The 18074-nt window shown below is 42.0% G+C and overlaps 2 protein-coding genes across 3 annotated transcripts in view; one reads left to right on the top strand and one right to left on the bottom strand.

The window, feature by feature from the left end:
• Positions 1 to 7853, bottom strand: part of stx8 (syntaxin 8) — a 50214-nt gene extending 42361 nt beyond the window's left edge. The window contains exons 1-5 of one of the 2 annotated variants that reach the window (XM_090195898.1): positions 7551 to 7678; positions 6834 to 6933; positions 5051 to 5145; positions 4600 to 4710; positions 1582 to 2038 (exon numbers count right to left, since the gene is read on the bottom strand). In XM_090195898.1, coding sequence (XP_090052024.1) covers positions 1807 to 2038; positions 4600 to 4710; positions 5051 to 5145; positions 6834 to 6933; positions 7551 to 7567 — 555 coding nt within the window. In that variant the 5' untranslated portion in view covers positions 7568 to 7678 and the 3' untranslated portion in view covers positions 1582 to 1806. Of the gene's footprint in view, positions 1 to 1581; positions 2039 to 4599; positions 4711 to 5050; positions 5146 to 6833; positions 6934 to 7550 lie in introns of those variants that run through there. The other variant, XM_021556986.3, reaches the window with a different exon arrangement.
• Positions 7854 to 9059: 1206 nt separating this feature from the next.
• LOC110485807 (TBC1 domain family member 24-like) lies at positions 9060 to 13665 on the top strand. The gene is made up of 8 exons (XM_090195899.1): positions 9060 to 9631; positions 9874 to 10249; positions 10418 to 11074; positions 11415 to 11570; positions 12574 to 12637; positions 12732 to 12830; positions 13041 to 13362; positions 13458 to 13665. The coding sequence occupies exons 1-8, from the start codon at positions 9202 to 9204 to the stop codon at positions 13631 to 13633; spliced, it is 2280 nt and encodes a 759-aa protein (XP_090052025.1). The 5' UTR covers positions 9060 to 9201; the 3' UTR covers positions 13634 to 13665.
• Positions 13666 to 18074: the final 4409 nt, after the last annotated feature.

Raw genomic sequence — 18074 nt, forward strand, 5'->3', positions numbered from 1 at the left:
TGACACACACACAAACAGACCAGAGTGCTCTTGTTGTGTTGTGTAGCGCTTTACACTGTTGTGTGGTTTCAAGCTATTTTTCTGGTAATGGGAAAAAGCTGTCTGAGGCTGCCTCAGACCCAGAGGATGTGTTGCGGTGAAGTGTCAAGGTCTCTGTTAGATCAATCCCGTCCGTCAAGACAGTGTCACCTACTGGTCAGACCCAGGTCCAGCAATTCCCCTTAGACAGAGCAAACTGGACAGACTGGAGGACTGGCATTGGGTGTCAGGGGACCTTGGGGGACAGCCATGTTCTGTCAGGGAAATTAGGATTGTGGCCATTGGCTGTCAGAAGTAGGCACTTAAAAAAAAATTCCTCCACTTCCTTTAACAAAGCCCATTTACTACAATATCATACAGCTCATCAAATCCTTGTGGTACAAGAATGAAAAAAATATGTAATTGTAGATGTGATTCCAGGCTCATAACAAACCACAATGTCACCAGGTAAAGTAATAGTGTGATCAGAAACCTCAAATAGGTATACTTGTGGACGTTGTGAAGTTCCTCTCCTCCAGCTGGTATTGGACAGGACAGGTTGTCCAAACTTGGCACTCAAAGTTGGTTGTGATGTGTGTCAAGCATGGCGCCATGACGCCACCTCCTTTCTTCCTCTTTCCGGGGCGAGTGTGAAATTTGAAGCACCACAAACTCCCTCTCTTTACTCCTTGGCCCAGCTTACTTAGCAGCGGCGGCCGGGGCGAGACAAGGAGACCGGCAGCCAGCGCTAAGCTAATCTTTCTGACATGTTTGGTAACTATCCTACCGCGTGGCGGATCTCCACTTCCTCCCGACTGTGTGAAGATTAAAGCTTATCCAATTAACCGCCCACTGGGGCCCGCCAACTTAATCAGGCATCTCTGGGCAGCCCGTATCACACTCCACCGCCGCCGAGGACCCGATAGACAGACAGGCCTCTGAGGCTCTAACTCGGACAGGGCCGATTTAACAAATTTTGACTTGTTGCAGGAGTGATCAAATATAAAGTCTCTTCATGTAGACTTGTGGTGTCTCTCTTGTTGTGATGTGTGTTATGTCCTATTTATTTGTACAAATGTTATCCCAGCCCCCGTCCCCTTCAGGAGGCCTTTTGCCTTTTGGTAGGCCGACATTGTAAATAAGAATTTGTTCTAAACTGACTTGCCTAGTTAAATAAAGGTTAAAAACATGAAATATAAGGAGAGATTGATGAAGGGAAAAGGAGCGGTAAGGGGCTGGGGGGTGTTCCAAAGGGGTCAGGGGTGCAGTGAGCCTTCAAAATGGAGGTGCCGTGTCCCTTCTTTGCTTGATTAGAGGCTAATCTCTCTCTCTAATGTATTGTTTCACAAATAAAATAAGCCCCCTTATCCCGGACCAACCCCTCTCCTCGAAAAAAATCGAACAGCTTAGGTTATCCAAGCGAGGCTAATACCCACCCACCCAAAAGACCACCCACCAAGTGCCAGGCCTACCTACCCACCTCCTCTCAAATCATCCACCCACCCCACATCAGCATCAAAGTACAGAATACACTGTACATCAAAATACAGTACCAGTCAAAAGTTTAGACACACCTACTCATTCAAGGGTTTCTTTATTTGTACTATTTTCTACATTGTAGAATAACAGTGAAAGACATCAAAACTATGAAATAACACATACGGAATCATGTAGTAACCCAAAAAGTGTTACATTATGTTTTTTAAGCAAAACATATTTTATATTTGAAATTCTTCAAAGTAGCCACCATTTGCCTTGATGACAGCTTTACACACTCTTGGCATCCTCTCAACCAGCTTCACCTGGAATGCTTTTCCAACAGTCTTGAAGGAGTTCCCACATATGCTGAGCACTTGTTGTCTGCTTTTCCTTCACTCTGCAGTCCAACTCATCCCAAACCATCTCAATTGGGTTGTGGTCGGGTGATTGTGGAGGCCAGGTCATCTGATGCAGCACTCCATCACTCTCCTTCATGGTCAAATAGCCCTTACACAGTCTGGAGGTGTTTTGGGTCAATGTCCTGTTAAAAAACAAATGATAGTCCCACTAAGCGCAAACCAGATGGGATGGCGTAGAGCTGCAGAATGTTGTGGTAGACATGCTGGTTAAGTATGCCTTGAATTCTAAATAAATCACAGACAGTGTCACCAGCAAAGCACCCCCACACCATCACACCTCCATGCTTCACGGTGGGAACCACACATGCGGAGATCCTCTGTTCACCTTCTCTGCGTCTCACAAAGACACTGTGGTTGGAACCACAAATCTAAAATTTGGACTCATCAGACCAAAGGACAGATTTCCACCTGTCTAATGTCCATTGCTCGTGTTTCTTGGCCCAAGGAAGTCTCTTCTTTTTATTGGTGTCCTTTAGTAGTGGTTTCTTGCAGCAATTCGACCATGAAGGCCTGATTCACGCAGTCTCATGTGAACAGTTGATATTGAGATGTGACTGTTACTTGAACTCTGTGAAGCATTTATTTGGGTTGCAATTTCTGAGGCTGGTAACTAATGAACTTGTCCTCTACTGCAGAGGTAACTGAGTCTTCCTTTCCTGTGACGGTCCTCATGAGAGAAAGTTTCATCATAGCACTTGATGGTTTTTGCAACTGCACTTGAAGAAACTTTAAAAGTTATTGAAGTTTTCCGGATTGACTGACCTTCATGTCTTAAAGTAAAGTTGGACTGTCGTTTCTTTTTTCTTATTTGAGCTGTTCTTGCCATAATATGGACTTGGTCTTTTACCAAATAGGGCTATCTTCTGTATACCACCCCTACCTTGTCATAACACAACTGATTGGCTCAAAAGCATTAAGGAAAGAAAAGCATTCCAGGTGAAGCTGGTTGAGAGAATGCCAAGAGTGTGCAAAGCTGTCATTTTTTTCATTGAACCTTTATTTAGGCAAGTCAGTTAAGAACAAATTCTTATTTACAATGACAGCCTAGGAACAGTGGGTAAACTGCCTTGTTCAGGGGCAGAATGACAGATTTTTATCTTGTCAGCTCGGGGATTTGATCGAGCAACCTTTCGGTTACTGGCCCAACGCTCTAACCACTAGGCTACCTGCAGTCATCAAGGTGGCTACTTTGAAGAAGAAAAAATATCAAATATATTTTTATTTTTTTTAACACTTTTTGGGTTACTACATGATTCCATATGTGTTATTTTTTTTTATTTTTATCTCTTTCGCTATTATTCCACAATGTAAAAAATAGTAAAAATAAAGAAAAACCCTGGAATGAGTAGGTGTGTCCAAACGTTTGACTGGTACTGTATATTTTCCCGGGGAAACTTGAAACGGTAAGATGACAAGAGTAAGATCAACTGTGTAATTCCATTGGTTGCCATTTGATTTAGTTATGGGCCACCAATGTTCGTAATTGGCTGTGGGATCTATAAAAAGGCTAAAAGCAAGTGTTCCCATCCCTCCCCGCTTTCAGCCCCTAAGTGGATTAATCCAAACAAGAAAGTCCGTAAAACACGTATAAACGGAGCAGTCTCAGATCAGGCTGATAAGAAAATAGTTAATGTTTCTAAAGTCTGCTCATTTGATCAATCGATGACTGATCCTGAGTTTTACCTCACTTTTACCACACACGGCCATTCCACTATTCCTTGAAGATAAATTGAAAACCTCTGTATTATCCCTGTAGCGTGTGCGTTATTAAAAGAACACGATCCTGTCAAATGAATGGAGTTTGACCCTCATTTAATTTCATACAAAACATACTCAAACCCTGACAGCGGAAGTCCATGCCGTTACCACTGAGTGAGCGTCATTCATTTCACCTCCTGGCTGTCCAAATATATGTCACCCGGGATGGAGCAGGTCATGCCCGGTGCTAAGTAATGACCATTTTCCAAAGTGTTTTCCTAAGCTCCTGTACAGAGCTGTCACTACAATTAAGAATAATATGAGAATACAGGATATAGCCGGTGGCGTCCAGTGCTTTGATTGGTCCACTGGCAGATGAGGATGACAGGATGAGGATATGAGCTCAGCGGAGAGTGATAAACTATAAACTCGAAAAGCTTGGGTTGCACATCCGACTCCTTTAATTTTTTCACTGAGCCTCAGTGTACCAGTGTCGGGAAGTGCCAAGCGTGTGATCACCAGTGCAAGGCAAGCAAAGCCTCTTGATGAATGAGAAACTGAGCGGTGTAGAAGTCAACTGCCCTGCGCCGGGCCCCAATATGGCAGACTAGACTTCCAAAGGCGTCCAATGGGCTCAGGCAAAAGGTCGTACGGAAGTCCAAAGACAAAGTCAGTGGCCGTGGATCCGTTAGACCCTTTAGACACATCTGGGCTGAGACAAAGTCAAGACTGGGATTAATTGGCAGCACTAGCAGATAGAAAGAGATAGTTCTCCGCAGGCAGGATGGGCTTTGGTGCATCACCAATTGCCTATGACTGCTGTTCAGGTTCTGGTCCATTTACATTCACTTACAATGAGTGGCGTATGCTGAAAGGAGACTTAATGAGCTGTGTGTGTGTGTGTGTGTGTGTAAATGACTTATACTTAACGAGCTGTGTGTGTGTAAATGACTTATACTTAATGAACTGTAAGAGGGAGAAATACCTCGAGGGCTCTGGCTGTGTAACGTCACCCTTGAACGTGGCATTTAGCTGCTTGTCCCTGGTGACCAGGTCGTCAACAAGGTTCTGTCTCCGATCGGCTTCCGACTGCATTCTGGAAGGGCGGTTGTATTAAGGTCGAGATTATGGTAAAAAAAAATACATAATTTAGACCCCAGAACATGATTAACAAGAAAATTGACTATTATTTTACTAACATTCATCTATAAAGTAACAGACAATGCAAATCACAGATTTTCATTGCAGAAAGTGAAGGATTGATGCAATTTCTTACAAAACACTGCCCTCTACAGGACCTTTACATACAGGACCTTCACATACAACTACTATGCGGTGTCATGAATGTGAAACCAAACCGGTTTGGGGCACTGTGCTGCGTGTCATCAATCACATGACCAGGAGGACCAGTGATCATGTGGTGAAAGGAAGGATACATTCGCCGGGAGGACGAGACTCGGAGCAAACTCTCTCTGAGCTGGTTGATGTTCTGTTTCAGCTTCTGTAGCGACGCTCGCAGTGTCATGTTCATCTGGACAGACAAATAAACACTTCTACAGTCAATTCCTAAGCATGAAATACAGTAGCTACAGTGCCTTTAGAAAGTATTCACACTCCTTTACTTTTTCCACATTTTGTTGTGTTACAGCCTGAATTTAAAATGGATGAAATTGAGATTTTGTGTCACTGATCTACACACAATACCCCACAATGTCAATGTGGAATTTTGTTTGTAGAAAATGTTAGCAATTAATACACAATGAAAAGCTGAAATGTCTTTAGTCAACAAGTATTCAACGCCTTTGTAATAGCAAGCCTAAATATGTTCAGGAGTAGAAATGTGCTTAACAAATCGCAGAATAAGTTGCATGTACTATTTCACTGTTCAATAAAAGTGGTTAACATGATTTTTTTTATAACTACCTCATCTCTGTACCCCACACATACAATTACCTGTAAGGTCCCTCAATCAAGTAGTGAATTTGAAGCACAGATTTAACCACATAGACCAGGGAGGTTTTTCAATGCCTCGCAAAGAAAGGTACCAATTGGTAGATGTGTACAACTTTAAAAAGTAGACGCTGAATATCCCTTTGAGTGTGTTGAAGTGGTTAATTAGGCTTTGGATGGTGTATCAATACACGAGTCACTACAAAGATCCTGGTGTCCTTCCTAACTCAGTTGCCGGAGAGGAAGGAAACCATTCTGGGATTTCACCATGAGGCCAATGTTGATTTTAAAACAGTTAGAGTTTAATATGGTTGTGATATGAGAAAACTGAGGATGCATCAACATTGTAGTTACTCCACAATACTGACATAAATTACAGAGTGAAAAAGGGAAGCCTGCAAAGAATAAGAATATTCCAAATAAGGCATCCTGTTTGCAACAAGGCACTTAATACTGCAAAAAAATGTGCCAAAGAAATGAACTTTTTGTCCTGAATAGAAAGCATTTATGTTTGGGGAAAATCCAACACAACACATCACTGAGTACCACTCTTGGCTGCATCATGTTATGGGTATGCTTGTCATCGGCAGGGACTAAAGGATAAAACGAAACGGAATACAGCTATAATCACAGGCAAAATCCTATAGATAAACCTGGGTCAGTCTGCTTTCCACCAGACACTGGGAGATGAATTCACCTTTCAGCAGGACAATAACCTAAAACACAAGGCCAAATATACACTGGAGTTGCTTACCAAGACCACATTGAATGTTCCTGGTTGGCCTAGTTACAGTTTTGAGATAAATCGTCTTGAAAATCTATGGCAAGACTTAAAAATGTCTGTCTAGCAATAATCAACATTCAACTTGACAGAGCTTGAAGAATGTTTAAAAGAATAATGGGCAAATATTGTACAATCCAGGTGTGCAAAGATCTTAGAGACTTTTCAAAAAAGACTGCAAACGGTGCTTCTACAAAGTATTGTATCAGGGGTTTGAAAACATACGTAAATTATATATTTCTGTATTTCATTAAAAAAAATGTGCCAACATTTCTAAAAACATGTTTTCACTGTCATTATGAGGTATTGTGTGTATGGTAGATGATTGAGGGAAACAAATCTATTCAATACATTTTGAATTCAGGCTGCAACACAACAAAATGTGGAATACGTCAAGGGGTATGAATACTTCCTGAAGGCACTGCTATATACTTTTGAGGAAACAAATGTGTAGTTTAGCAGTTTGTCATCATAGTATCAACGCTTACCTTTGCAGGATTCCCTCTTGTCCTCTGTTGTCTGTTTCTTTCATGAATGTTCTCTGCAATTTCTTGAACAAGGCGGCAAGTGGCATCATAATTCTGTAACCTACAAAACCAGGTTGGTATAAAATGATCTTGAGTATAGTTGTTTATGTGGTTAAAATATTTTGTGTATGAACCACTATAATAAAGCCAGTTCCAAAGACGATGCTGCAAATCTTCAAGGTATAATAATAATAACAACAAACAAAACAATTGTAGACAAATTCATTTGGGCTGATTATTGAGTGTGGCCAGCTTTGTCTCAAGTTTAGACTAACTGTCATTCAGCACTGGAGCTGTGTCATTTGAGTTCTTGTTGGTACTCAATCACAAGATCTTTCTGCTTGAGCTCACGCTTGAGATGTCATCATGTGACGACAATTTGTTCCTCATCATAGCTACATTAACCCTGCATACAGTATATTGTTTTCAGCGAAAGTGCATTGTAATTAATTTCGTGTGAACTATCAATGGGAATAATAATATAACTTATCGAGTCAAGTTGTAGCTAGCTATTTCTTTTTAAAAGTAGCTGTTTAAAGTGACACGAGTTACTGTTACTGTAGCTAACGTTAACTATCTAGCTAATAACACAAATATATAGGTTTGAAAACGTATTTCTATATTTTATCCAATGCCATCTTAAATATACTCATAATGTCCACCTTAAAAGCTGCTTACCAGGGATCCTGAGACATGTTAACCACTTATAATGAATGAATTTGTCGATATTTACTCCATAAATTGTCTGATAAGCAGGGAGCACTTCTTGTTTGTGTGTGACGTCAGGATGGTGTCCTGTGAGTAACAAACTTTCAGCCGTGATTCGTTTACTGTAACCTCGATGTTGCTTTGATGAGAAGCTGATCAAATGAATCCAAATCAAATAAATTGTAATGTTGCTCTCTGACAGAGCTGCTGGTGTCCCCGAAGTTCCACACCAGACTCACTGTAGCCTGCAAACCAAATGTTAATTCACAGTTTACAAATCTTCCATCCAGTCTCTGTCACTGTGTTGATGTGTAACTACCCTCTTAGGCTCTGTCATCCATTCATAAAATAAAAAAATAAAAAAGACAATATCCAAATAATTTATAATAAATATTATGACTTCACTTGTTTCTATTTATTTATAGAGCTGTGGCTGTGTGGCCTTGGCGACAGCCAGCAATGTAATTATTTTTGTTTTGGTGGAATAAAGGTCAATAAAGGTCGACATAACCACTGCTCGTGTTTTGTTGTTTTTGAAATCTGGAAAATGTCAACATTACCAGACATTGCCCCCTGTCTGTCTAGTGATATGGAAGTCCTTATTGTAACATTATGTTAGGATTATGACCACTACTAGTATAAACATACTGTAGGCTACTACTCCTTCAATCATCAAGATAGGCACTGAGTTTGTTTTTCCTCAACATGTATGCCCCCATTTAAATTGATCTATTTACAGAGGTTTCTTTGTTTCATAGCAAAACAATGTGTGTTTTGATCAAAACAATATATGTTGTGTGAAATGATGACCTTTGCTAATTCTAGGAATAGAGGCGCTCATTTGGCACGCCCATGTTTTCCTATAAATCAGTTTCATAGAGCTACTGTATGTTCCTCCAGGAAAAGGGAAGGGAAAGGAAAATGCATTCAACTGAGATGGGTCTTCCGCATTTAACCCAACCCCTCTGAAAAGACTTAGAAAGTAAAATAATCTTTAATGTTTTTTGCTAAATGCTGCCATAAACATGTAAATTAACAAGAAAAGATCAACCCATGCAAACCCAGATACCAGATACAATACCAGATAAACCATAGGAAGATACCCTGGTTAAAAGTAGGATACATGCTTTGTGAGAACACTCAAGTCTGTATCGTCATGATTTTCATACATATTTTGATATGTCTAAGTGTGTATAAAATAATAGCATAGCCATTCACTGCCCATATATGGCAGTACAGACTGTCCTTTACACAGTAGCCTATTATCAAATGAAACAATAATCTGCCACTTCAGTGATGTTTTGATTTCATTGCCCTAGTTCATTCGTTGCTGTCCGCTGGTGTTGGAAGTCGAAGAAAGGAGGCATTCCTTGTCAACCACAGTAATGGAACTTAAGTCAGAGGAATTTTCCACTCAGAATACACAAAAACACTGTAAACAAACCCATATCACGTTCTGTGCTGGTCACCTGACCAACTGACAACTGTGTCTGAAACCTACATCCACAAGGCACTCAGATGCAAAACATGACAAGGGAAGTATACCGCCACTGGAGACTGTCTTGTCATTGATGTAGAGGAGAACCAGACATTTGCAGAGGAAAATACTGTACCAGACAGCATGATCCATGTTTCAAGAACGCCCAAGTTCTCCACTTGTGGGACTATACATTTAGACCCGTCTCCTATGGAAACAACCGCTGACCAGGACCAGATCTTGAGCTCAGCAGCCAGACACAGAAGACCCAGGTCCCATTCCTACTACAGCCCAGAGGACGCCAAATGGTATGGCGTCGAGACGACGACAGATGAGAACTTTGTCAGGCCACGATCCAGGTCATTCTATAGTTACGAGACGTCTGAGCTCTACAGAGAGGGGAACTTTACCAGGTCCAACGACATGAGGCCGAGATCCAACTCCCTGGAGAAGAGTGGGGACGGGAAGAAGGAGAAGAGTAGTGCGGATGGTAATGAGGGGATCCTACCTCGGCTCAACTCCAAGAGATCCAAGTCCAACACCAACAAACACTTGCCATGCAGAGATCTCAATGGTATGCAAATTACAGGATGTTTAAAAGTGTCCAATGTATGTTAATTTGACAAATTATGTTTAAAAAATATATATTTTGCGATATGCCTGGTGTTATATGAAGAACAGAGGGGGAGAAATGCAGAATATGCACAAACACAGTGTTCTTCATCCAAAACAGAAATGTTACTGTGGATGAACACAGATTTATAATATTTTCTGAAATAATCAATTTATTAATTTCTTCCTTCCTCTCTCCAATAGGCAGAAGAGGCAGTCTAAAGGGTGTCCCCATGATGACCATCTCTGAATCAGAGAACTGGGAGATCAGCTCCTGCTCTGGCATGAAATATGGCCAGTTTGTGGACTGGGAGAAGATCGACCCTGAAGCATCAGAGCGCTACCAGAGGATCCTGAATGCGGATCACCAGGAGCTGAAGACTATGGGTCGATCAGGGTTCTGGGTCATGCCCCATACACTAAGGGCCAAGGCCTATTATCATATAATTCATGGTATCAACTGCAGGTCCATCAAACCGGATCGAGATCATTACCAGGATGTGGCCAAGAAGCTCTTCGGAGAGCAGAAGATGAGCACACACCCGTTCCCTGAGTACATGGATGATGGCGTGATCCCTAGGTACTGGCTATGAAGCTATCAGAGAAAAACGGTTCAGATGATCAAATCATGATCAAATAATTTTTGTAAATTAAGTTTGATAGGAAAATTGGAAGTTTATCATGCTTTTTTCCAATATTGCATGTACGTCATGTTATGCTCATGTTATGTTCTTCTTCCCACCCCCAGGTACTGCCTCAACAAAGCTGGTCTCAATTCTGTAAAAAAGGTCCTCCTCTGCATTGGCAAGCACCTCCCGGACATCAACTTCTGCCCAATCCTCCCAGCCTTGGTGGCTCTCCTCCTGCATTTCAGCGAAGACGAAGCAGAGTGCTTCCACAGCGTCTGCCGCCTTATTGCCTACAATGACCACAACAAGCGCTACATCGATCAAACATTCCTCACCTACCGGGCCTCCTGCATGACCTTCGGCGACCTGGCCAACAAGTACTGCCACGGCATCCGCAAGCTCATCGCCAGCTCCCACCAGAACCTCTTTGAGTTCTACTCCGATTGGATCATGTGGATATTTGCCGACCTCCTCTTCACATACGCTATGAGGGTCCTGGATGTCTATCTTCTGGAGGGTTACAAGGTTCTCTACAGGGTGGCTCTGGCTCTTCTCAGCTTATACAAGGTCTCGGTTTCGTCTTGTGTCGCCGACGTGGAGGACTTCAGGCGAGACATGAAGAGCTTTGTGGAGAACGTGGTACGTCACTGTACGGTGGAGAAGCTGCTGGAGAGGGCCTTCAGTATCCAACTGGCCACGCGGAGGGAGCTCAACCTACTGTTCAGCGCTAACAAGGACTCGCTCATGCAGAAGGGCATCGGTATCCACCAGAAAAGGTGAGGCTGTTGGTACAAGGGAGTTCTTCCAGAAAATGTTTCTACTCTTGTTGAACATCTAATTGGTCCACTCTCTGTTAATGGAAACCAAAAGATAGCAAGCCATCACCAAGTCAGCCCTACTCCTCATAGGATTATTATGACAGATTACTTCCAGCTCAGTTTGTTATAGAGATGCTACAGTCGTTCTACTAAACCATTCCTAGATACGGTATCCTTTTGAACTATAAACCGTTTACAAATCTTTACTTTCTGAGTTCCTTTACATTAATCTGTAATCTGAAGATACGCTTCAAAATAAATATTTACATTCTCAAACTGTTTCTGTTCCTCCATAAAGGCAGTCATGCCAGGTAGTGGATTTTGACAGCTTCAGCTCCAGCGTTGTTACGGTGACAGAGATGAGGATTGTCTGGGCCTGGATCCCTGAACGCTTTGCCCTCTTCAATCCCAAAAAGCTGTTCAGCACCAACGAACATGGCCGATGCCTGGCCTCGTAAGTGACTTTTATTCACTATTTTACCTTAGTAGTGGATCAAGTAGTGAAGACATGTACATTCAGCAGCCCAGAACTGTCTACAGTAAATACAACAGCCCAGAACTGTCTACAGTAAATACAACAGCCCAGAAGTGTCTACAGTAAATACAACAGCCCAGAACTGTCTACAGTAAATACAACAGCCCAGAACTGTCTACAGTAAATACAACAGCCCAGAACTGTCTACAGTAAATACAACAGCCCAGAACTGTCTACAGTAAATACAACAGCCCAGAACTGTCTACAGTAAATACAACAGCCCAGAACTGTCTACAGTAAATTCAACAGCCCAGAGCTGTATAAACTCACCTTATGGTTCAGTTACATAATAGTGAAATGCTGTGTTGTTAGTATCAACAACATTATTGCCTTAAGGTGCATGACCAAGTGTCCTTCAGTTTGTTGGCTGGAACAGTTATCGGTTAACACCAGTTATTCATGTCTTTGGAAGTGTTCTGTTGGTCTGTCAGGAGAAAATGTTGAAGGTAATATTAATCAGCACTTGCAAATCCGTTTAGAAATGCTCTGAATATCTATGTCACAATTACTGGCTGTTGTCTCATCCTAGAGATAGTCAAAACGTTGAGACGCCAATAGTTATTTTTCTACTCTATGAGAAATCTCTATGCATGTTGACTCTGATGTCCTTCAAAGAGTTTGATTGGGATTCTCTGACTTTCCCTTGTCACTGCGCTGACACGTACCTGCCTCAGTAGACATGCTTTTAAATTGGTTCTAGCCATACACAGGGTGGTCTTGACAGGATGTGATGACCCCAATTAAAAGTCTGACCCTGACCAGGACGTGACCCATCCAGTGAACTTTGAACTTTCACCCCCATAAAGACATTCCAAGGGGCTGGGATTGTTGAATAACCGTTGTCTAAAAACATTACAAGTTGCATTGCCATTGTTCACTGTGAGTGCTTAAAGTAGTTAAAGTTTTTTTTTCTCATTTAAAGATTTTATTCCCGTGTTGAGGGGCATGAGCCAGCCGTCTTGCTTCTGAAAACTGTGGATGAAGAGGTGAGTTTAGAGTAGCAAACAACCTTTTTTTTGTCTATTTTTTGACACTCTACTAGATTCTATGCAGACTTCTTACCCCTGTGTCACTCCACAGGTCTGTGGTGCCTTCCTGTCGACAGATTTGATTCAACGGAAAAAGTATGATTCAGAAGAACCTGCGTATTTTGGGACTGGGGAGAGCTTTGTTTTCACGGTGAGAGAAATGACGATCTACAGATCTGAAATAGCTGATTTTGCAAATGTTTTTTCCTTTGATTCTGAACAATTGTGTTAGTGTAAAAAATACTGGTTGAAATCTTTACGGATCATGCCGTAGAAGAACACAGGCTCCATTCCTTTCCCAAGTCAATCAGTCAATTCAGGAACTTAATTGTTCATTGTTCTTAATTCGTTGTTCTTTCAGCTTCGTCCAGGCATGGAGCGCTACCAACGGGCTGTGGTTCACATTACAGCCAAGAGACAACCTTCTCCAGACCTTCGAGCTGCTAGGGTCTGTGTATACACTTCCTCTGGTAAAGAGGACGCCTCCTCTACCCCAGTCTCCACCACCTCTACGACCAACCACACCACCCTGACCTGTCCAGCCGGGACCCTCCAGGACCCTAACTACATGACCATTCCCTTCACCTCCTCCTCCCCCGGACCTCTCTCCCCCTCACCCAAAAGGGCCAAGGAACAAGGGGCCTTCATGTTCATCGCCGGAGACCACGAGAGGCTAGTCATTGGTAAGCTGCTCATATGTATGCTAAAGTGTTTGCTGTTCAGAGTCATTGGTAGAGTGTCACAAAGAGTGATCAACAACCTTCTGAAACCTGAATAGGCCTGATGGCCTACGCTCTTTGCCTCCAGGCTGATCTGGAGGGGGGCTACACGGAGCAATGTGACACCTTTGAGAGCGCCGCTCTCTGCAAGAGACACTTCAAGATCCGGTCATTGGAAGTGTGGGGAATTCCGAACTCCACCTCGTTCTCACACTACTTCTCTTACTGTCATTAAAAGAGGAAGCTGACATGTGTTTCCACCTCTTACATGAACTGGTTTCTCCTAATTCTGTTGTCCATTTGATTAGACTATATTTTTCTTCATGTTTATAATGAAATATTTTCTGCTCACACAATTCAAAGTAGTTATGTGTGTGGATGACAATGGGCTAAACTAAATAGGGTTTTTACAGTGCATTCGGAAAGTATTCACACCCCTTGACTTTTTCCATATTTTGTTACGTTACAGCCTTATTCTAAAATGTATTAAATAGTTTTTTCCCCTCATCAATTAACACACAATAACCCATAATGACAAAGCAAAAACAGGTTTTTAGACATTTCTGCAAGTTTATTCAAAATAAAAAACTGAAATATCACATATACATAAGTATTCAGACCCCCAGAGTACTTTGTTGAAGAACCTTTGGCAGCAATTACAGCATCGAGTCTTCTTGGGTATGACGCTACAAGCATGGCACGCCTGTATTTGGGGAATTTCCCCCATTCTTCTCTGCACATCCTCTCAAGTTCTGTCAGGTTGGATGGGGAGTGTCGATGTACAGCTCTTTTCAGGTCTCTCCGGAGGTGTTCGATCGGGTTCAAGTCCAGGCTCTGGCTGGGCCACTCAAGGACCTTCAGAGACTTGTCCTGTAGCCACTCCTGCATTGTCTTGGCTGTGTGCTTAGGATTGTTGTCCAGTTGGAAGGTGAACGTTTTCCCCAGTCTGAGGTCCTGAGCGCTTTGGAGCAGGTTTTCATCAAGGATCTGTCTGACTAGTCTCCCAGTCCCTGCCGCTTAAAAAAATCCCACAGCATGATACTGCCTCCACCATGCTTTACCGTAGGGATGGTGGCAGGTTTCCTCCAGAAAGGATGCTTGGCATTCAGGCCAAAGAGTTCAATCTTTCATCAGACCAGAGAATCTTGTTTCTCATAGTCTGAGATTCCTTTAGGTGGCTTTTGGCAAACTCCAAGTGTGCTGTCATGTGTCTTTTACTGGCTTCAACTGGCCACTCTACCATAAAGGCCTGATTGGTGGAGTGCTGCAGAGATGGTTGTCCTTCTGGAAGGTTCTCCCATCTCCACAGAGGAACTCTGGATCTCTGTCAGAGTGACCATCTGGTTCTTGGTCACCTCCCTGACCAAGGCCCTTCTCCCCCGATTGCTCAGTTTGGCCGGGTGGCCAAACTTCTTCTTCCAAACTTCTTCCATTTAAGAATGATGGAGACCACTGTGTTCTTGGGGACCTTCAATGCTGCAGAAATTTGGTACCCTTCTCCGGATCTGTACCTCGACACAATCCTGTCTCGGAGCTCTGCGGACAATTCCTTTGACCTCATGGCTTGGTTTTTACTCTTACATGCACTGTCAACTGTGAAACCTTATAGACAGGTGTGTCCAAATCATGTTCAATCAATTTAATTTACCCCAAGTGGACTCCCATCAAGTGGTAGAAACATCTCAAGGATGATCAATGGAAACAGGATGCACAACATACTGACTCAACTCCAGCCACTTTAATAATCGAAATTGATGGAAATTGATGTAAAAATGTATCACTAGACACTTTAAACAATGCCACTTAATATAATGTTTACATACCCTACATTACTCATCTCATATGTATATACTGTACTCTATACCATCTACTGCATCTTGCCTATGCCGTTCTGTACCATCACTCATTCATATATCTTTATGTACATATTCTTTATCCCTTTAAACTTGTGTGTATAAGGTAGATGTTGTGGAATTGTTAGGTTAGATTACTCGTTGGTTATTACTGCATTGTCGGAACAAGAAGCACAAGCATTTCGCTACACTCGCATTGACATCTGCTAACCATGTGTATGTGACAAATACATTTGATTTGATTTGATTTGACGTGAGCTCAATTTTGATTGAATCTCATAGCAAAGGGTCTGAATACTTGTGTAAATAAGGTTCCTGTTATTTACATTTTTAATACATTTGCAAAAAAAATCTACACACCTGTTTTTGCTTTGTCATTATTTGGTATTGTGTGTAGATTGATGAAGGGAAAAATGATCTAATCAATTTTAGAATAAGGCTGTAACATAACAAAATGTGTAAAAGGTTTAGGGCTATTTGAATTGTGTGCTATATTTGTTTGTTGATTATTCATCTACTTATCAATGAGAATGTATATTTGTGCATATGTTAATAGGGTTGCAAAGGGAGGATATACATGGCCTTCAGAAAGTATTCACACCCCTTGACTTTTTCCACATGTTGTTGTGTTACAAAGTGTGATTCAAATTGATTTAATTGACATTTTTTGTAAAATATCTACACAAAATACTCTGTATGTCAAAGTGAAAAAAAGTTATTATTATTATTGGAAAATAAAACAGTACTATATTTGATTAGATCAGTATTCAACCCCATGAGTCAATACTTGTTACAATCACCTTTAGCAGCTATTACAGCTGTGAGTCTTTCTGGGTAAGTCTCTAAGAGCTTTGCACACATGGATTGTACAATATTTGACCATTATTCTTTAAAAAATGTGTCAAGCTCTGTCAAGTTGGTTGTTGATCATTGCTAGACAGCCATTTTCAAGTCTTGCCATGGATTTTCAAGACGATTTAAGCCAAAACTGTAACTAGGCCACTCAGAAACCTTCAATGTCATCTTGGTAAGTAACTCCAGTGTGTATGTGGCCTTGTGTTTTAGGTTATTTTCCTGCTGAAAGTGAATTTGTCTCCCAGTGTCTGTTGGAAAGCAGACTGAACCAGGTTTTTCTCTAGGATTTTGCCTGTGCTTAGCTCTATTATGTTTATTTTTATCCTAAAAAAAGACTCCTTAGTTCATGCTGATGACAAGCATACCCATAACATGATGCAGCACCACCATGTTTGAAAATATGAAGAGTGGTACTCAGGGATGTGTTGTGTTGGATTTGCCCCAAACATAATTTTCAGGACATAAAGTTCATTTCTTTGCTACATTTTTTTGCAGTATTACTTTACTGCCTTGTTGCAAACATGATGCATGTTTAATAAAAAAATAAAAATCTGTACAAGCTTCCTTCTTTTTACTCTGTAGTTTATGTTGGTATTGTGGATTTTTGTTTGTGTTGGTGATCCATCCTCAGTTTTCTCCTATCACAGCCATTAAACTGTTTTAAAATCACCATTGACTGGGTGTATTGATACACCATCCAAAGTGCTAAATTAATAACTGCACCCTGCTCAAAAGGGATATTCATGTCCGTTGATGCCCAATAGGTTCCCTTCTTTGCGAACGATCGGAAAACCTCTGGTCTTTGTGGTTAAATCTGTACTCAAAATTCACTGCTCGACTGAGGGACCTTACAGAAATGGGGGATTGCACACGGAGTGAGTCCATGCAACTTATTGTGACTTGTACAATTTTTACTCCTCAACTTATTGTGGCTTGTCATAACATGTTGAATACTAATTAACCCAAGACATTTCAGCTTTTCATTTTTATTCATTTGGAAACATTTCTAAAACTGGCTCCGTGTAAGGATCGATGCTGGAGATGAGAAGCAGGTACAGGGAGTGAACATTTAATAACCACGGACAGGAACAGGACAGAGACAGAATACGGACAGGAACAGGACAGACACAGAATACGGACAGGAACAGGACAGACACAGAATACGGACAGGAACAGGACAGACACAGAATACGGACAGGAACAGGACAGAGACAGAATACGGACAGGAACAGGACAGAGACAGAATACGGACAGGAACAGGACAGAGACAGAATACGGACAGAGACAGAATACGGACAGGAACAGGACAGAATACGGACAGGCGTCTAGACAGGGGAAACGGAAACCGCAATAATGTTGACACAGGGATGAAACAGAGGAAACAGACAGATATAGGGAAGACAATCAAAATGTGAAGGAATCCAGGTGAGTCCAATGAGCGTTGATGTGCGTAATGATGGTGACAGGTGTGCGTAATGAAGGGGGGGGGGGGGGCCCAAGAGCGGACTCAGAAGAGGAAGCCGGGATGCATGCACAAAAAGGTTTGAGCACAGAGAAATGGGGAGTGCAGAACCGGGGTAGCTCAGATGAGTTGCAAAAAACAGGAGTGTAGAGTGAGGTTGGAGTTAGCTGAGTAGAACAGGGGAACAGGTCCAGAGGGGAATCCAAGGTAATGGTGGTGAGTGATATCCAGAGCAAGGTGGTTGGTGGTGAGATGTGGAACAGGAGACAGGAGCCAGAGAGGTAACTGCAAGGAGAGGACAAAAATGGTGTAAGGCAGGAAAATGAGCGCAGCACAGCAGAGCAACAGGATCTTGAGCATAGCCAAAAGGCTAGCGTGATAACGGACTGAGCAGATATTACGATCTGGCAGAATGGAGGTGGCAGGGATGAGTATATGTAGAGGTCTTGATTTATGGGACGATTTGCAGCTGGTAGGGATCTGCTCTGACTCCAGCACACCTGTCT

This window comes from Oncorhynchus mykiss, chromosome 13 (assembly GCF_057628025.1).
Source record: "Oncorhynchus mykiss isolate SJ-2025 chromosome 13, ASM5762802v1, whole genome shotgun sequence".
NCBI classification, from domain to species: Eukaryota; Metazoa; Chordata; class Actinopteri; order Salmoniformes; family Salmonidae; genus Oncorhynchus; species Oncorhynchus mykiss.